The sequence below is a fragment of the Acomys russatus genome, chromosome 19 (genome assembly GCF_903995435.1).
Source record: "Acomys russatus chromosome 19, mAcoRus1.1, whole genome shotgun sequence".
NCBI classification, from domain to species: Eukaryota; Metazoa; Chordata; class Mammalia; order Rodentia; family Muridae; genus Acomys; species Acomys russatus.
The window spans coordinates 46862108-46883094 of NC_067155.1; the positions used below are offsets into that span (position 1 = coordinate 46862108).

Consider the following 20987-nt stretch of genomic DNA (forward strand, 5'->3'; position numbering starts at 1 on the left):
GTACTTCATAACTAATTTTGCGACTGTTGTGAATCATGGTGTAAATATCTAACCTTCGACTTCTGAAGGGTCACCATGGTCTTGGGTGGGTAATTAGCTCCCACCCAGCTGATCTGGCCCTTTACTGGGTGTTTTCGTAAGGCAAAACTCACCATCAGTCAAGCTGCTTATTTAATGGTTGCAGCTGCTCTGGCCCAGGGGCCCCATGAAAGTGTTACTTCTACAGAAGGTGCATAGCAGCATGGAATCCTCACCCACAGGATTCCACACCGCAAGGATCCTTGGTTCTTATTCTTGTTGCAAAGGAGTCCTGTGCCTCATTGTGTGGGCAATTGTTAACACTAACTGTTGGCTAACTCAGAACAACACAAGAGTACAACTTTTGAGAGCAGGGTGCAACCCTGAGCACATTTTAATTTCAAAAGCACTGATTCTCAAGGGGCATTAGTTTGTGCCAAATGGCTGCTGCTTTTTGTTTTGTTTTTTCAAAACAGGTTTCTCTGTGTAGCCTTGGCTGTCCTGGATTCACTTTGTAGACCAGGCTGGCCTCAAACTTATAGTGATCGCCTGCCTCTACCTCCCAAGTGTTGGGATTAAAGGCATGCGCCACCATGCCCGGCTTAATTTTTTTTTTTTTGATTTTTGAGACAGGGTTTCTCTGTGTATCCTTGACTGTCCTGCTTTGTAGACCAGGCTCGCCTCAAATTCACATCAGCCCACCTGCCGCTGCCTCCCGAGTGTGGGACCACAGGCCTGTGCCACCATGCCCAGTTTTGATGGTTTATTTTTATTTGTGTGTTTTGTCTTGGTGTGTCTAAAGTGTGCCTAGTGTGTCTAGTGCCTGAGTTCCACAAGAGCAGCCACTGCTCTTTTTTTTCTTTTGTTCTCTCAAGACAGGATTTCCCTGTGTAACAGCCCTGCCTGTCCTGGACTCACTTTGTAAGCTTGGCTGTCCTCAGCTCCGATTGATCCACCTGCCTCAGCCTCCAGATTGCTGGGATCAAAGGCATGTGTGTAGTCTCTACCTTTTTCAACCCTACTTTATTTGGGGTTCTTTAATGCTTACACCTCCCTTCCAACCCATCTACCCTAGATAGGAGAGAAAAAGCTTAAGGGAGCAGGAGAAGTAGACCTTTTTGGACTCAATTTCTGGGAGCAATTCTCATGGCATAGTTAGCAGGATTTTAGCCCACAAGCAATTCCACCAAAGTTGCTGCTGAAACAGCAGCTGGAACCCGGAGCCCCGAAGCATTCTCTGGAGTGGTTCTCTCTAGGAGCAACTCAAACAGCCAAACAATACCAAGACCCAAAAAAGCCCCCACCTCTTGCTTTGGGTTTATATATATCCTCTCAGGGTTTCGGCTGCTAAAAACCAAGTCCCTACATGAGGTGGCTCATCTTCTAGTGGATATACATCACCTCTTCTCACAATTCTTTTCCCTATCCCAGACTTAGGATCAAAACAAAAACATGGGTACATCCACTACATATTTCCCCTTCTATTAAATAAAAAAACTATATACAATATATGAAAATTATCCAGTAAAAATTATATTTACGAGGACCAGTCCATTTGTATTTGACAATCTAGGAGAAATTATTTCACTGTCCTATGCTTCTGAGTCTTACACGGTTTAAAGTTTTGTTAAATCACTTTATTATAATTTACATTTATCAACCTCTAAACATGTTTTTAGTTCTTTAACTAGTAATACTATGGCCATCTAGTCTTCAACCACATCAGAGACTTAAGGAAATATTGCCTAATAAGAAAAGTGCAGGCAAGCAAGAACAGTCAGTTTTTTCTCTGACCTATCTTGGTATATCTAAGTAGACAAGCATTGGTTGTTTGTAGCTATGCACTATTTGCTTCACCATGAAAACACAGAAGATGGGGCTGGAGAGAGAGGGCTCAGAGGTTACCAGCACTGACTGCTCTTCCAGTGGTCCTAAAATCAATTCCCAATAACCATATAGTGGCTCACAGCCATCTATAATGAGATCTTGTGCCCTCTTCTGGCCTGCGAGTATATATGCAGTCAGAACACTATACATAATAAATCTTTAAAAAAGAAAACATACAAGAAACTAAAGCTTCTGTAATTAAACTAGTATCTAACAAGACTACAAATAAGATTTATAGGTGACTAACTACTAACTTGTATCTCCCACTGTCCTGAATAGTTTGTAATAGTTAGCTCTCATAAGACTATAACTAACCTGCTGTCCTTACTCTGAGTGCCACCAGGTCTCCCCCCTCCAGGGGACATGGTCAAATGTGAGGCACCAGAGTACGTGAGAAAGTCATTTCCCACTCTCCACTCAACTGTGGAGAATGTTCTGACCATTGGCTAGATCTGGGAAGAGGTTTAAAGTTTACCGCCTGTATTGTCCTTGGCTGGTGCCTTAGTTTGAGCGGGACCCCTGGGCCCAAATCTGCCTATCATGATGTTCTACTTGTAGGTTTCTAGAAGAGACTTGATACCCTATGAGCATATACAGGGGGAGGTGATCCCCCTCAGGAACAGTCATAGGGGAGGGGAATAAGGGAAAAAGGGGAGGGAAGAATGGGAGGACACAAGGGATGGGATAACCATTGAGATGCAACAAGAATAAATTAATAATAAAAAATTAAAAAAAAAAAAAAAAACAAAGCCGGGCGTGGTGGCGCACGCCTTTAATCCCAGCACTCGGGAGGCAGAGGCAGGCGGATCGCTGTGAGTTCGAGGCCAGCCTGGTCTACAAAGTGAGTCCAGGATGGCCAAGGCTACACAGAGAGACCCTGTCTCGAAAAACAAAAAACAAAACAAAACAAAAACAAAAAGCAGAAAAAGACTATAACTAAACATCACATTTTTAAATGAGGTGCATATGTACAATACATTAAGCAAATGAACAAAATTGTCAATATACAACATGTACAATACATAAAGTAAAAAGTTGAACAAAATCTTAAATTTCTATCAACTACCTGGGCGGTTGGCACTCGGGAGGCAGAGGCAGGTGGATCACTGAGTTTGAGGCCGGCCTGGTCTACAAAGTGAGTCCAGGACAGTCAAGATAACACAGAGAAACCCTGTCTGGAGCTGGGGAGGGAGGGCGGGGGGGGGGGGGGGTGCAGGGAGAGAGAAAGATTGCCTTGCTGTACAAACACATTCATGTTTCCGGTAGTAGGAGGTCCTCCCTGGTCAGATCTGATCTTCATAAGGTTTGTCGGTAACCATATTTTTTCACTCTCTATAGATAATACATGAGCATAGCCATGTCCCCATCTCAAAATGGTTGCAGGTTTCCAGTCCATTGTCAACAAATCCTTACAATATATTGTTTGTTCTAGTTCCTCAGTTTTTCCTATAACCCAATGTCTCTCAGCTGCTGTTACTCCTTTTTCACCAATATTAAGAAAAAAATTTTAAAATATATTTTTCAAGATTTATTTATTATGTATACAGTGCTTGCCTGCATGACAGAAAAGGGCATTAGATCACATTATAGATGGCTATGAACCACCATGTGGCTGCTGGGAATTGAACTCAGGACCTCTGGAAGAGCAGTCAGTGCTCTTAACCACTGAGCCATTCTCTCTAGCCCCCTTGTTTTCCAAATTCTGGAAAATGAAACATCCATCTGGCAGATTCCATGCCTTTTGGTATCCTAGGGTTACTTCTGGCAGGCAATAGAGTTTGGTTATACAAAGAACATGTAGGACACTTTAATTATGTCTTTGACTTGTTGCCAAGTAATAGAGAAATTTTTTTTCTTTAAGCCTTTACTGTTAACATGATGCTTTTCATGAAAATTTGAGGCTTCTAACACATTTCCTATTAGTAACTGGTCAATTTCCTCATTTCTTCATGCCAAAAGACCTTGTAATCCTGTATGAGACCGAATATGAATAATATACAAGGGATAGTGTCTACTTCTGATGGCTTGTTGCAATTCCATAAAAACAAAGTCAACTCTGAGTTATCAGGAGTAAATTCAGCAGTTTCTATATGCAAAACAACTCTGCATATTGAAAGCCAGTAATTATATTCAGAGATTCAGGAAAATCTAACAGCACCATTAGGATTGCACACAGTTCTGATTTTTTTTTTTTTTTTTTTTTTTTTTTTTTTGGTTTTCCGAGACAGGGTTTCTCTGTGTAGCCTTGGCCATCCTGGACTCACTTTGTAGACCAGGTTGGCCTCGAACTCACAGCGATCCGCCTGCCTCTGCCTCCCGAGTGCTGGGATTAAAGGTGTGCGCCACCACGCCCGGCTCCAATTCTGATTTTTGTACTGAGTTATATGGGCTTTTGATCACCTTGGTTATTTTATCTGACATAACCTCCCAGTCCCATCCTGTTTGCATCAATATAGAAGGTTGATGCCAGGCTGGAGAGATGGCTCAGTGGTTAAGAGTGCCACCTGCTCTTCCAAAGGTCCAGAGTTCAATTCCCAGCAAGCACATGGTGGTTCACAGCCATCTGTAATGTGATGTGATTCCCTCTTGTGGCCTGTGGGTGTGCATGCAGGCAGAATACTGTATACATAATAATAAATAAATCTTAAAAAAAAAAAAGAAGAAGAAGGTTGATGCCTCTGGAATTGATGTTCTCTTTACAATATGAGGAAGGATCCAGTTCTTTTTATAGTCTACAAACATTTGCTTTTCAGGTATTTGTTATTAATTTCTACCAGGTAGTTACTACAAGCTCATTGCCAATCTTCATTGATGATCCATAAGGACATCATCTCAGCATTAGTAAGAAGCACTACAATTTCCACCAGATCTGTTCCTGACAATTGACAAAGTTTTAGTCTACTTTTTATAATTAATTCAGAATTTTTCTATGTATGTCTTCTATTTTTATTTTGTTTATGTGCTAAGAAAATCCATTCCATGATTTTATCTTCCCTTTGCATAATGAGTCCAGTAGGAGAAGGAGTTGAAGGCAAAATAACCAAAATACAACCAAGCTCAGGATCAGTTCTATCCACATATGCATCTTGTGGTCTTTGTTCTACCAGAATTAACTCTTTTTCTGTTTCAGCCGTTAGACACCTTAGACTGCTTAAATCTGAATCCCCTTCTAATGTTTGAAACAACTCATAATTAGCTAATCCAATTGTAGGCCTCAGCCAGTTAATATCTCCCATCAATTTTTGAAAATCATTAAGAATTGCAAACTGGTCTCTAGGGATCTGTACTTTTTTTTTTTTTTAATTATGTCCCCATTCTTTTTTTTTCTAATTGTTTATTTTATTTGCATTGGTGTTTTGCTTGCATGTACGTCTGTGAGAACATGTCGGATCCTCTGGAACCAGAGTTAGAGACTGTTGTGAACTGCCATGTGAGTGCTGGGACTTAAACTCGGGACCTCTGGAAGAGCAGATAGTGCTCTTAACCGTTGAGCCGTCTCTCCAGCCCCGGGATCTGTACTTTTTGTGGTCGAATTTTTGTTGAGTTATTTTATAGCCCAAATAGGTAATTGAATATCCCATTTGTTTGTTTGTTTGTTTGGTTGGTTGGTTTTTGTTTTTTGATTTTTCAAGACAGGGTTTCTCTGTGTAGCCTTGACTGTCCTGGACTCGCTTTGTAGACCAAGCTGGCCTTGAACTCACAGCAATCTTCCTGCCTCTGCCTCCTGAATGCTGGGATTAAAGGTGTGTGCTACCACCACCCAGCCCCCATTTCTATTTTTTCTGGAGCAATCTGTAACCCCCAGCATGGCAGAATTCTTTGTGTTTCCTTAAACATTTTCTCTAAAGTATCTGCGTCAGAATCAGCAAACAAAATATGGTCCATGTGTGGTAAATGATAGATTGAGGAAATTGCCTATGAATTATTTCTAACAGTTGTTGCACCAAGTATTGACAAGAAGTTGAACTATTCAACATTCCCTGTGGAAGTACTTTCCAATGACATTGGATCTACTGTTCAGAGGAGGTACTGAAAAAGCAAACCTTTCCTTGTCCTGCTGATGCAAAGGTACTGTGAAAAAACAATCTTTTAAGTCAATTACTATTACAGGCCATGACCTAGGTAACAAAGAAGATAAAGGAATTCCAGGCTGCAAAGGACCCATTGGTTGAATTACTCTATTCACTGCTCTTAAATTCGTTACCATCCTCCATTTTCCTGATTTCTTCTTTACAGCAAACACAAGGGAATTCCACGGACTGGTAGACTCTTCTATACGGTGAGCCTCCAGCTGCTCTTGGACCAGTTGTTGAAGTGCCTGCAATTTCTCTTTTGTTATGGGCCACTACTCCTGCCACACAGGTTTAAGGACAAGGCTGTTGGTGTATCAGCAGTGGCCCCTTTTATAAATTTGGAAACTCAATGCCTGTGAAGTCCTGTGTCTGGACAATGGGCACAGCTCGTGATCGTTCTTGATTACACAGCAATACCTTCCCTAGGAGCATCTACCATGTCACCCCTAATTTCATCACTGTCTGTCTCGTCTCTGTGATTGCAGGAATAATAATTGTGTTTTGGTTGGTTGGTTGGTTTTGGTTTTGGTTTTTTGACACAGTGTTTCTCTGTGTAGCCTTAGCTGTCCTAGACTCACTTTGTAGACCAGGCTGGCCTCAAATTTACAGCAATCCACCTGCCTCTGCCTCCTGAATGCTGGGACTAAAGGTGTGGGCCACCATACCTGGTGAGTATCTCATTGTTGTAAAAGATTCCTTCCCCTTAAATTTATAGGTATGTCCACCACATAGAATCTCAGCTTCCCTGTCTGCCCTTCTGGTCCCACACACTTAATCCACTGTACACTTTGCCTTATTTGAGACAATTAACCAATTCCTATAAACTGTGTATAAACCTTCAGAAGTGGCCCACCTGGATTCCAATACTTTTGAGAAAGGATCGTGACATCTGCTTCTGTATCCAGCAAACCTATTTCAATGCCATTCATTTGTACCATTAATTTAGGTCTCTGATCAAACCCATTGTTTGCCAGATCACAGTTCTTCCAGTACTCCCAAATGCACCTGTTCTTTCTGCTGGTTCAGCTTTGCCCTTGATATAAAGAAACAATAACTGCTGAGCAATTCTATCCCCTACATTAATTTGCATCTCCTTCCTTACATATACCATGATTTTAATTTCTTCCTTACAATTCTCATCTATAATACCAGGATACACAATATTCCCAAGATTATTCCTACTGCCCCTGAAGGTAAAGGACCTTAAACACCAGTGGTTATTTTGTAACATTCAACCTGTGGAGATAGTGGAAAAGATTTATCTGAGGCCAGATCCAAAGCTGCACTACGTTCAGTAGCATGCATTGAATCATCAGTACTTAGTCTTCATTTTCCTGCAAGTTTGTTGCCTCCCAGCTGACCAAAGAAAGACAGTTCCTCTTGTTTGCTCTGGGGCCTGGAGCTAACAGGCCCCTCTTTTTGTTTCCTGATGACAAGAAATTACCTTGTACTTCTCTCTTGGATTGACAATCCCTAGACCAATGTTTTCCCTTCCCCCAGTGCCTACAATGCCCTGGAAGTCTTGGCATATCTTTACCATCATGGCCAGAAGCTCCTTGTGCTCTTCTACAAGTACCATTTACTCCAAAGTTAGTGCACCTGTTATTTTGATGTCTAGAACTTTTAACCTTACTGTTTCTTTGTAAATGGCCCACTTTACCGCGCAATTAAAGCACCGGCTGTTTTGATATCTGAGACCTCTACCTATAGCTTGCCCTATGATATTGCTCTGATGCTCCTGAGAGGGCCGGAAGAGGGCACCTATCTCATTCTAGATGGTTGTGGGCCACCACGTGGTTGCTGGGAATCGAACTCAGGACTGCCTCCTGAGTGCTGAGATTAAAGGCCTTGCGCCATCACCACCAAGCAAAAGTAAATATTTTTTATTCACTTTACATAGCAATTGTAGCCCCTCCCTCCTCTCCTCCTAGTCCCATCCTCTCTCTCTCTTCCCCACATCACCCCTCTCCTACTACTCATAAAAGGGGAGCCCCTCCCCACCAAACCCACCAAGGCACATGATGTCACATTAGAACTGAGTGCATCCTCTTCCAGTGAGGCCAGCAAGGCAGCCTGCCAGTGGGAAGTGATTGAAAAGCACGCAAGAGTTCATGTCAGAGACAGCCCCACTCCCTTTACTAGGGGACCCACATGAAGATCAAGCTGCCCATCAGGTGCATGTGTGTAGGGGCTAGGCCCATGTGTGGTCCTTGGCTGCCCATCAGGTGCATGTGTGTAGGGGCTAGGCCCATGTGTGGTCCTTGGCTGCCCATCAGGTACATGTGTGTAGGGGCTAGGCCCATGTGTGGTCCTTGGCTGCCCATCAGGTGCATGTGTGTAGGGGCTAGGCCCATGTGTGGTCCTTGGCTGCCCATCAGGTACATGTGTGTAGGGGCTAGGCCCTTGTGTGGTCCTTGGCTGCCCATCAGGTACATGTGTGTAGGGGCTAGGCCCATGTGTGGTCCTTGGCTGCCCATCAGGTGCATGTGTGTAGGGGCTAGGCCCATGTGTGGTCCTTGGCTGCTGGTGCTTCAGTCTCCGTATGCCCCACTAACCCGTATGCCCAGGTTAGCTGACTGCTGTCTTCTTGTGAAGTTCTTGGTGAAGTGCAGGGAGCCTTATGGAAAAGTGAGGGGAAGGATAAAAGTAAATATTTTTTTGAAACAACAGGTTTAGCCATGTGAGGTGGCAAATGCCTGTAATCCCAGCACTCAGGGAGGCAGAAGCAGGCAGATCTCTTTGAGTTCAAGGCCAACCTGGCCTATAAAGTCCAGAGAAACCCTGTCTCAACAAACAAACAAACAAATTAAAAACAGGGTTTGCCTCCTCTGAGTCATTTGCCTGGTCCCAAGCCACATGCACTTTCCCCAGCCTCCACTAGGTGTCACCATTGATGTAGTTTCACCCTGGGCCTATCCTTACTGGACCTTGGCCTGCATCCCAGGTTCGCAGTTGTGGTTTATTTTTGGCAGGCTAGCCTTCCATCACCAAGTACTGAGTCCCAGAAGAAAAGCAAGAGAGCAACTCCAACAAGTGTCTGCCTAGGACACAGCTTCAGTCCTTTGTGGTCACCTCGTCTCCCAAGGGCTCCAGGACCTTTGGAATTCTTGTCACTTCCATTCAAGGGCCTTCAAGGTGAGTAGCCAGGGCGCAGTAGGGGAGCAGTGGGGTTGTGAGGCAAAGACAGAAACCCCCCAGATCTGTTTGACCCATTTCCCTCAGACCTGGGAGAGATGGGTTCGTGCAGTTCACCTATCTGGCTATGCTGTCTGACTAGCTTTCTGGCAGGGATATTAGGTTACAAACATTGGGCCTCCTACTCTTATTTAGAGCCCCCCCAACCCCCATCCCCAAGAAGTCTTGGAACAAATGTAAGGGTCTAATGGAACAGTACATAGAGGTCCATGGTTCGCTCTGGTCAGGGCTTAAGAACAAGAAAATGCACACACACATTATCAGAGAAGGTGTGTGCAGGCAAAATTTGGCCAGCCTGGCTCAGGGTGGCATCCTGGTGTGTGCACAGAATGGCGTTATACACATGCTGGGTGTCTGGTGTGGCCGTGATAACAGAAGAAAAGCATACATGCCCATCTTGGGATTTTAGAATGACCTTTCAGCAAACAGGCCTGTTTTTATTTTTGTTTTTGTTTTTGTTTTGAGGGGAACTAACACCTTCGGGTTCTATTGACTGGTTTGGTGCACAGGCCAGGTTCCTGCTATTGGCAAAGGAGACAGTTGTTATTCTAAACCTTCCTCTGGTAACCAGGCACCCAGTAGCTGGACACCAGGCTTCCTGCAACAGCCAGCTCGAGGCAGCCAGAACCGCTGTGTGGCTGGCTGGTCAGCAAATCGGGCCCCTTGGGAGACCAGGATTTCTCGGAAGTGGGCAAGAGGCACGTGTCTTGCCTTTGGCCTGCTTGCCTCTTCCTATTGCTGGGTGGTTTCCTGCCTTCCTCTGTCCCTAGGTCTGAACAGGAGTTCAAGTCCCTGGTAGGAGGCTCTGTGTTCCTGAAACAAGATGGGCCACCTTACTTAGCTTCTCCACATCCAAGCTCAGCCACTCTGGCTCAGGGCTGAGGGTGTGGCTCAGTGGTAGAGTGCAAGGCAAGCATATTCAATGCCCTGGGCTCTATCCTTAGCTCCCAAAAATAAAAGTAAGAGGTGGATGGAGAGATTGCTCAGTGGTCAGGAGCACTGGCTGCTCTTCCAGAAGACCCAGGTTCAATTCCTAGCACCTTCATGCTTCATGGCTGCTCACAGCTGTCTGTAATTCTAGTTCCAGGGGATCTGATGCCCTCACACAGACATACTTGCAGGCAAAATACCATGGCACATTAAATAAATTATTTCCTTTTTTGTTTTGTTTTGGTTTGGTTTTTGTTGTTGTTGTTGTTGTTGTTGTTGTTGTTGTTTTCCCGAGAAAGGGTCTCTCTCTGTTGCCTTGGCTGTCCTGGACTCACTTTGTAGACCAGGCTGGCCTTGAACTCACATCGATCCACTGCCTCTGCCTCTGCCTCCCAAGTGCTGGAATTAAAGGCATGTGCCACCACACCCGGAGCTTTCTTTTCTTTTCTTTTAAGATTTATTTATTTGGGCTGGAGAGTTGGCTCAGTGGTTAAGAGCACTGTCTGCTCTTCCAAAGGTCCTGGGTCCAATTCCCAGCACCCACATGGCAGCTCACAACTGTCTGTAGCTTCAAGATCTGACACCCTCACACCAATGCACATAAATTAAATAAAGATATATTTTTTTAAAAAAAGATTCATTTATTTATTTATTATGTATACAGTGCATATTAGATCACATTATAGATGGTTGTGAGCTACCATGTGGTTGCTGGGAATTGAACTCAGGACCTCTGGAAGAGCAGTCAGTGCTCTTAACCTCTGAGCCATCTCTCAAGCCCCCTTATTTTATTTTTTTGAGATAAGGTTTCTCTGTTACACAGAGCCCTGGCTGTCCTGGGCTTGATTAGACCAGGCTGGTCTTGAACTCACAGAAATCTGCCTGCCTCTGCCTCCCAAGTGCTAGGATTAAAGGCGTGCACCACCACCGCTGGGCCAAATTATTTCTTTTTTGGTTTTTCAAGACAGGGTTTCTCTGTGCAGCTCTGGCTGGTCTGGAACTCGCTCTGTAAACCAGGCTCGCCTCAAACTCACAGAGACCCACCTTCCTCTGGCTTTGCTTCCTAGGTTCCAGGATTAAGGGTATAAAAACAAACAACCAAACCAATAACCTCTGATCTCTAAGGGTACCAGACACAGACATGCATTGGGTATACAACCATAAATACTTGCAAAACATTTGTACTCATAAAATAAAAATAAAATCAATCAGTAAATCAAAGGCACCGATGTTCTTCCCTGTGTTGTGAGGAAGAAAGATCAGGCGTTTGAGACCAGGTTCAGTTACAATGCAAGTTGAGTGTCAGCTTGGGCTATCTGAGACTCTTAACCCAAAAGAAGAAGAGAAAGAGTAGACATTGTTCGCAGAATGAAAGACTAGGCAACAATAAAAAAGGGTTTGTGACAGACCTGTTGATGGACAGGTAAGTGAGGACTGATGTGATAAATGCAGGAAGTTCATCCTGGAAGGAGAAGCAGGAAGGTAAGGAGAATCTACAGGGATGCAATAGTACCGCAGGGATGCAATGGTACCAGAGGGATGCAATGGTACCGCAGGAATGCAATGGTACCAGAGGGATGCAATGGTACCGCAGGAATGCAATGGTACTACAGGTACTACAGGGATGCAATGGTACCACAGGGATGCAATAGTACTACAGGAATGCAATAGTACCACAGGGATGCAATGGTACCACAGGATGCAATAATACTACAGGAAGGCAATGGTGCCACAGGAATGCAATGGTATCATAGGGGTGCAATAGTACTACAGGAATGCAATGGTACCACGGGATATAAAGGTACCACAGGGATGCAATAGTACCAGACATGCAATGGTACCACAGGGATGCAATAGTACCAGAGGGACGCAATGGTATCACAAGGATGCAGTGATATCACAGCGATGCAATGGACCAGAGGGATGCAATGGTACCACAGGGATGCAATAGTACCAGAGGGACGCAATGGTATCACAAGGATGCAGTGATATCACAGCGATGCAATGGACCAGAGGGATGCAATGGTACCACAGGGATGCAATGGTACCACAGGAATGTGATGGTACCATGAGAAAATTATGAAGCTTTTTCTCTTTGCTACAGTGCAGAGAAAACACAGAAGGAACAGTGAGGGCTGGAGAGATGGGGAAGCAGTTAACAACACTGGCTGCCCTTGCAGGGACCAGAGTTTGGTTCCCAGTACCTGCATGGTGGCTCACAACTGTTATAACGCCAGTATCTCAGGCTCCATGCCCTCTTCTCTCCTCTGCAGGTACCTGCGCTCACGTGCACGTCACCCACACGCAGACATGTACACCTGCCTTTTTTCTTCCTTTCATTTATTTACTTATTTGTTATTTTGAGACAGGGTTTCTCTGTTTTTATTTCTGGCTGTCCTGGAACTATGGTGGTGGCAAATGTCTATGAGTTCGAGGCCAGCCTGGTCTACAGAGGTAGTTCCAGGACAGCCACAGCTAAAACAGAGAAACCCTGTCTCGAAGCAAAAATAAAATAAAATAAAAACAGGAAAGAAAGAAAACAGAAAAAGAGGCGGGAGCAGTGGGAAGTTGACTGCTTCTTTCTGTACCCCTTTCAGGAGTCTTTGGAACCTACCTGACCATGACCCGGGATGAGGCTCTCCCCGATTCCCACTCTGCACAGGGCTTCTACGAGAACTATGAGCCCAAGGAGATCCTGGGCAGGTAAGGCTTGGACCGTTTGCGGAAGTCCTTAGCGTAGCTCCCTCCAGTCCATAGAGATTGGCTCCGCCCTCAGCGCGAGCCCCATTCTGACCCCTTAGCTCCTCCCCACAGGGCTAAATATCGGTGCCTTTGATTTACTGATTGCTTTAATTTTATTTTGTGAATACAAGTGTTTTGCCCTATGCATGCTTATGCACCATATGCGTGTCAGGTGTCTTTATAGATCAGAAGCAGGTGTCAGATCCCCTGAAGCTCCAGACAGTTGTTAGGAGCCTTGTGGGTGCTGGGAACTTGCTCTGAAAGAGCAAGTGCTCTGCATCTCTGAGCTTTCTCTCCAGCCTGCTGGATTGTAGCCTTTGGTAAAGGACTCCCCTGGAGTGTGGAGTCCCGAGGCCATCTGTTCTCTGCCCACCAGGGGAGTCAGCAGCGTGGTCAGGCGCTGTATCCACAAGCCCACATGCCAGGAATACGCAGTAAAAATCATTGACATCACCGGTGGAGGCAGCTTCAGCTCTCAGGAGGTACAGGAGCTTCGGGAAGCTACACTGAAGGAGGTGGACATCCTGCAGAAGGTCTCGGGACACCCCAACATCAGTGAGTGGATCCTCCAAGCCCCGGTACTTCACACCCCACCCCACCCCACCCCCACCCCCAGCCCCACCATGGCAGCGTGCTTTGCAGTGATCCAGCCCTAATAACCCAAGTCGGTGCATCAAGAGCCTCCTCATCCATCTGCCCTTGTGCTCAGTGGCTCTGCCAGGCCATTGGTGAGGCTAGAGGTCACAGGTGCCATCTGGACTACTCAGACAGAGTGTGTGTACAGCGTTGGGAGCGGGGGCAGGTGGGGAAAGGGAGTATGAAGTCATTGCCTCCGAGCCCCATCACCTTCCCGCCCACCCGTGCCTTTGAAGCCAGCCCCGCCTGGCCTCTGTGCCCTGTGGCCCGTGCCAAGGCTCCCCTGCTCCCTGAGACCAGCCAGCCTTTTCCATTTCAGTACAGCTGAAGGACACTTATGAGACCAACACTTTCTTCTTCTTGGTGTTTGATCTGTAAGTACCCAAGCCTGGAGCCACCGTTACCCTAGGGTTTCTGAAATCTTCCACCAGTCCCCAGCAGGCCATCAGGGGGCCAGCACAACCACCCCACCACCACCATGATGAAACACAAGGCAAAGTAAATTATATATATATTTTTTAAAATAAGAATTATTTTTTTAGACAGGGTCTTGTTGGGTAGCCCTGGGCTTGCTATGTAGACCAGGCTGGCCTTGAATTCACAGAGATGCTCCTGCCTCTGCCTCCCGAGTGCTGGGATTGAAAGTGTGTACCATCACCGTCTAGCTTTATGATCAGTTTTTATTAGAAAAAAAATCCAAGCCCATGCCTTTAGTCCCAGTTTTGGGGAGGCAAAGGCAGGCAAATCTCTGAGTTTGAGGCCGGCCTGTTCTACATAATGAGTTTCAGGATGGCTAGGGCTACACAGAGAAGCCCTGTCCCCACTCCACCCCGAAAGAAAAAGAAAAATTTCCCAGCTGTATAGTGGTGGTGCAAACCTTTAATCCCAGCACTCACTCGGGAGAGCAGATGCAAGCAGATCTCTGTGAGTTTGAGACCAGCCTGGTCTACAGAGTGAGTTCTGTCCAGGGATACCCAGAGAAACTCTCCAATCACACCCTCCTCCTGCCCAAATCCTCTGAGTGACGCCATGCATGCCTTTAATGGGAGATAGAAGCTGATGTGCCTCAGTGAATTAGTTTAGGGCCAGCCTGGTCTACACAGTGAGTCCTAGGCCAGCCGGAGTGTATACAGAGATGCTGTCTCAAACACAAACAAACATAAGAGGGGGATGGGTGGGAGGGGAGAAGAGAAGAGCGGAGAGGAGAGAACTGTCCTTCCACGCCTGGCTTGGCGGCCCATATCTGCAATGGGATGCACAATGCACCCGGGAGCCTGAGGCTAAGGGATCAGAAGCCTGAAGCCAGTTTGTGCTACATAGCTGTACCTTGTCTCAGAAAACGTAAGGAAAAAAAAAAAAAGATTCAGTTCAGTCTTTTTACCTCTCTGACGTAGAGCTTGGTCTCCGCTAGAGCAATCTAGTTTTACCCTGGAGGGCTCCTTGGGACACCAGTAAAAATAGCTTCTCCAAGCCACTTCTCTAAAGGTTAAAGACATTTGAGCTGCCCCCAAAGGTTACACAGGACACAGATGCAGCAGGACGGCTGCAGCTGGGCAGGGGGAGGGGGCTTCCCAGGGCCTCTCCTTTGGTTGAATAGGAAAAGATAAAACCAGGCACAGAGGGTCCTGGCACGGTGGCACACACCTGTAATCCCAGCACTCAGGGAGGCAAAGGCAGGGGGATCGCTGTGAGTTCGAGGCCAGCCTGGTCTACAAAGTGAGTCTAGCATACCCAAGATAGCACAGAGAAACCCTGTCTTGAAAAACCAAACCAAAACCAAACGAAGCACAACTGGGCACAGGGTCAGGGCCCTGTACTCCAGCTCAGGGGGCTGAAGCAGGAGGATTATTGTCATGGCTTTGAGGTTAGCCTGGGCAACAGGGTGAGACCCTACTGCAAATTTTTTTTATATAAATAATAAGGTGAGAGGAGACAGAAAAGATTAAAGGGCTCACCAGCTGCAATATGAAATGTTTCAATACTACAAACCTTCTGTCATAATTCTCTCAAGTAAATTATTCCTTAAATTAATTGTGACATACTCTGTTACATAGAAGGAAAAAAAGGGGGAAGGGGGAGAACCACACAAACATTGTCCATTTGTTTCCTAGCAAAAACTTCCAAATCCTCTAGAGCTAGTTTTGGGGTCCTGGGCCTGAGACTCAGGTAGCTTCCACCCTGAGAGCTGACCGGCCCCAGGGTGCCATGCATACATTTTCATAGGCGGGCAGAGACATCATATTTCTCCAGCCCCTTGCTTTTCTTCCAATTCTTCCCAGAGGGCTCCTCCACTCCCTCCCCAAGGTCCTGCCCTCACAGGAAGAGCCCACCTTGCCTTTGGCGGCAGCTGGGTAGGAACACAGCTCTGGGCGTGGGGGAAGGAACCGGTGGTCTTGGAGACACTTTGATCCCACAGGATGAAGAGAGGGGAACTCTTTGACTACCTCACTGAGAAGGTCACCTTGACAGAGAAGGAAACCAGGTAGGGGACCATCTCTACTCCTCTAAATACCAGCACCACTGTGCCTAGTGGTGAGAGGCCTGGGGTGCGTGCTTTATCTGAGGTGACGCTGGCATCTGTGACCTCCCAGCTCCTTGGCTCGACCTGTGCTCTAGACTCTAGCCTGTCCCAGCCTACGCTGGCTCTTCCATTGCGTGCAGTGCTGTTGGCGTGTGGGCTTTGGCCTCCCTGAATCTCTTGCACGTTGTGTGGCAGAGTAATGCTTAGAAGAATACTCTATTTCTTGTATGGAAAACATTTTGCCTAATTCTAGAATCAAAAATTAAGCCAATGTGCCTGGAGAGATGGCCAATCAGGGCACTTGTTTTTTGTTTTGTTTCATTTTTGCTTTTTCGAAACAGGACTTTTCTGCGTAGCCTTGGCAGTCTTGGACTCACTTTGTAGACCAGGCTGGACTGGAACTCACAGCGATCCACCTGCCTCTGCCTCCTGAGTGCTGGGATTAAAGGTGTGCGCCACCACACCTGACCTTCAATCAGGACACTTGCTACTCTCATTTTGGGTTTTGATTTTTGAGACAGGGTCTTCACTGTGTAGGCCTGCCTGGCAGGGAACTTGATAGGAAGGCTAGGGTGGCCTTGAGCTCACAGAGATTTGCCTGTGTCTCTGCCTACAGAGTTTTGGCATTAAATACTTGCACCATCACACCTGGCACACTTGCTATCCTTTCAGAGAACCTAGCTTCAGTTTCCAGCACCCATATTGATGGCTTACAAATGTCTGTGACCCCAGTTCTAGAGACCTGATGCCTTCTTCTGACCTCCTTGGGTACTACATGCATGTAGTACATATATGTACACTCAGGCACACACACACACATTAAAAAAGAAATACGATCTATTTTTATTGTTTTGGTTTTTCAAGACAGGGTTTCCCTGTGTAGCGTTGGCTGTCTTGGACTTGCTCTGTAGACCAGGCTGGCCTCAAACTCACAGAGATCCACCTGTCTCTGCTTCGCCAAGTGCTGGAATTGCAGGCGTGAGTCACTGGGGCCTGCTACAACCTATTTTTAAAACAAACAAAAAGCCAATGGGCTGGGTATGTGCCTTAGTAGTGTAATGCTTACTCAGCATGTTTAAGGCCCTGCTTTCCAGCCCTGGTACCTAGGGGGAAGTACAAAACAAAACAAAACAAAAAAATAAAAGAGACTGAGGTATGGTAATGAATATCTATAATCTCACCAATAGAGGGGCCTGAGGCCAGAGGATCATGAGTTCAAGACTAATCTGTGTTGCATGTGACATCTTGTTTCGAAAAGCAAAAATAGGGGTAGGCCACAGTTCTGCTGGTATAGTGTTTGCCTAGCATGCTGGAACATTTCATTTCCCATCACCGTCATGGACTGGCCATGGTGGCACAGACTTCTAATCCCAGCATTTGGAAGATAGAAACAGGAAGATAAGGAGTTCAAGGCTATCCTCAGGTACATAGTAGGTCAGAGGCCAGCCTGGGCTACAGGAAACCTTGTGACAATAAAATAAATTAACTAGGCATAGTAGTAGAAGATTTTAATCCCAGCACTTGGGAAGTGGAGGCAGGCAGATCTCTGAGTTCAGCCTGGTCTACAGAGAGAGAGTTTCAGGACAGCCAGGGCGATACAGAGTAACCTTGTCTCAAAAAACAACAACAAGGACTATAATAATAGTAAAGTAAGATGAGAAACAAGCCAATGGCTTGCATCCACTTCCTCAGAAAGATCATGCGGGCCCTGCTGGAGGTGATCTGCACCTTGCACAAACTCAACATTGTCCATCGAGACCTGAAGCCGGAGAACATTCTTTTAGATGACGACATGAACATCAAGCTCACAGACTTTGGCTTTTCCTGCCAGCTGCAGCCAGGAGAGAAGCTTCGAGGTCTGGTACCATGGTCCTGGCCCACAGAGGGACTCGGGGATGGAGATCGCCTGAATTTCTCCCCAGAGTAAAAACTCTAGCACTTGGATGGCTGAGGAGATGGCTCAGCCCTCACTGAGGAGTGGGCAAAATGGGACACACAAGCGTGAGGACCTGAGTTCAAATCCCCTCTAACCTTGGGCGGGCCCCTAAGAGAACCCTTGGGGATTGCTGGCCAGTCTCCCTGAATCAGCCAGCTCCAAGCCAGGGAGCGATCCTGTCTCAAAACCAAGATGGAAAGCAGTCAAGGAAGACACCTGACATTGACCTCTGGCTTTCATATAACACAGACATGCGCGCGCGCGCGCACACACACACACACACACACACACACACACACACACACACACACTTTAAAATTAAAATAAATCTAAGCAAAAAAAAAATCCTACTTCAGAGGCTAGATGTCTCTTGAGGTTAAGTTTTCTTACCTGGGACTCCACTTCCATGGCCTTAGCTCCATGCCAGGGTGATTAAAAGGACCTAGGAATGCAATTTGTGGGTGGCAGCCCTGAGAGCCTGTGTACCCTGCTGCTACCCGTGAGTATAAAATAGAAGAGGCCTACCAAGCACTGTCCTGGTCCCATCTCTTGGCTTCCTTGGCTAACTTCTTCCAAGGGCACCTGCTGTCCTGTCCTGACAATGGCTCTTCCTGCAGAGGTCTGCGGGACTCCCAGTTATCTGGCCCCCGAAATCATCCAATGCTCCATGGACGACAGCCATCCCGGCTATGGAAAGGAGGTGGACATGTGAGTGATGCAGGTAGATGTGGGGGGCGGGGAGGAGGTCGGACCTGGCCCCCCATGCCCCCAGTGAAGCTATGAACTATGGCCAGCCAGCCCTGCATGCCTCCCTTACCCCTGAGGCTCAGTGTGACGCGTGGCCCTGCCCACCCTCCAGGTGGAGCACAGGGGTTATCATGTACACGCTGCTGGCTGGCTCCCCGCCCTTCTGGCACCGGAAGCAGATGTTGATGTTGAGGATGATCATGGATGGCAAATACCAGTTTGGCTCACCAGAGTGGGATGACTACTCAGACACAGTGAAAGACTTGGTGAGAGGCCATGCTCACCGGCTCCCCCAGATGACACGGGAGGGGAAAGCACCCCAATACCGGGAGCATGCCCCAGAGTGGAGGGACCCTTCGGAAGGGACCCCTCAATTTGTCTCATAGCGGAAGGAAGGGTTTTTTGTGGCTCACAATTGATGGCTCCAGGTGTGTGAGGAGACCGATCACGCAGCACATAGGGGAGAGAGAGGGGAGAGGAATGCTGGGACTCAGCTCACTCCTGTCATGCAGGATCCCAGCCCATGAGCTGGAACCACCCACGTTTAGGGTGGAGCTTTTCACCTCAACTGATTTAAAATATCCCTCACAGACAGGTCAAAAGATCTGTTTCAGTAATGGCTCTAAGTCTTATCGAGTTGGGGATCAGGATTGACCCTCCCCCCCTCCTGCCGCTTCACTCCCCGCCCGGCCTTCCCCCTTGTGTCTTCCAAATGGTGTCCTCAGTTCCCTTCCGTTCTCACAGGTGTCTCGCTTCTTGGTGGTGCAACCCCAGGACCGCTGCTCCGCAGAAGACGCCCTGGCACATCCTTTCTTCCAGGAGTACTTGGTGGAAGAAGTGCGACACTTCAGCCCCCGAGGAAAGTTCAAGGTACTGAAATTGAACTCGGCCCAAGGCTTTTGCGGGAGGTTGCTGTTGGATCCCAGAGCCTTAACCTATGAGGGATTCTAGAATTGGGCCTCATCTCGTACCCATTGTTCCAACTCACTTTCTGGTTGCAGCTAACTGACCCTTTTAGCCTAAATCTCCGTAGATGCTTGCGGTCTTGGAATAGGGGGCGTCATGAAGGGCACCCCCAAATCCATCTAAGGTTTCCCTCCGCTGCGGGCTAAGGGTTCTCAGTGCTGCCTCCTGCAGGTGATCTGTCTAACTGTGCTGGCCTCGGTAAGGATCTACTACCAGTACCGTCGGGTGAAGCCGGTAACCAGGGAGATCGTGATCCGGGACCCCTACGCGCTGCGACCTCTGCGGAGGCTCATCGACGCCTATGCTTTCCGCATCTATGGCCACTGGGTGAAGAAAGGGCAGCAGCAGAACAGGGCCGCCCTCTTCGAGAACACACCCAAGGCAGTGCTCCTCTCCTTGGCTGAGGAGGACGACTTCTGAGGGGGCAGCGGGGCACAGGGGGAAGCGATCAGAGGGTGCACCTCAGAACTGGGAGAAGAGGAGGTCTCAAGTAGGCCTCTGCGTAGGAGCAGGGGGCTCTGCTCTGCGCTCTCAAAGGCTCGCCTCTGGATGCGCATGGTGTACCCATTCAACAGCAGTAATTACAGCTGGGGCTGGGTGTGCAGTTGCCTGCCTGTTGTCCTGAGACGGTAGGATCCCGGGCTCTAGGCCAGCCTGGGCAGCTTAGTGATGATTATTTCAAAATAAAACGGGGCTGGAAATGTAACTCCATGGCGAGTGTAAGGCCCCAAGTTCAACCGCTGGTATGGAAAAAATAGATAATAAATAAATCCAAAGCAGCTGAGGCTATGTCAGGCAGCGCACATATATTCTACGAGTTATAAGCCTACTGTGCACTTTTCTTTCTTTTTCAAGACAGGGTCTCTCTGCACAGCCTTGGCTGTCCTGGACTCACTTTGTAGACCAGGGTGGCCTTGAACTCAGATATCTACCTGCCTCTGCCTCCCAAGTGTTGGGATTAAAGGCGTGCACTAGGGGATGGAAAGATGGCTCAGAGGTTAAGAGTACTGACTGCTCTCCCACAGGTCCTGAGTTCAAGTCCCAGCAACCACATGGCGGTTCACAACCATCTTTAATGTGATCTGGTGCCCTCTTTTGGTACGCAGGTGTACATGTAGGCAGAACACTGTATACATAATAATAAAATCTTAAAAGAACAAACCAAAGGTGTTCACCACCCCCGCCTGGCCTTCGTCTGTGCATCTCTGTCAATATTTTTAGTTTTTTTTCATTTTTATTTTTTTAGACTTATGTATTTATTTGTGTGTTTTGGCCGCATGTAGATTATGTACACCATATGGGTGCAGTACCTGTGGAGGTCAGAAGAGGGTGTCAG

General features: G+C 47.0%; 1 protein-coding gene across 1 annotated transcript; it reads left to right on the top strand.

Annotated features, from left to right (window-relative positions):
- The first annotated feature begins 12702 nt into the window (after positions 1–12702).
- Positions 12703–20147, top strand: Phkg1 (phosphorylase kinase catalytic subunit gamma 1). Its single transcript, XM_051161389.1, has 9 exons — positions 12703–12806; positions 13222–13400; positions 13801–13855; positions 15898–15963; positions 17695–17858; positions 18556–18646; positions 18798–18951; positions 19430–19555; positions 19823–20147. The coding sequence occupies exons 1-9, from the start codon at positions 12724–12726 to the stop codon at positions 20069–20071; spliced, it is 1167 nt and encodes a 388-aa protein (XP_051017346.1). The 5' UTR covers positions 12703–12723; the 3' UTR covers positions 20072–20147.
- The last annotated feature ends 840 nt before the right edge of the window (positions 20148–20987 follow it).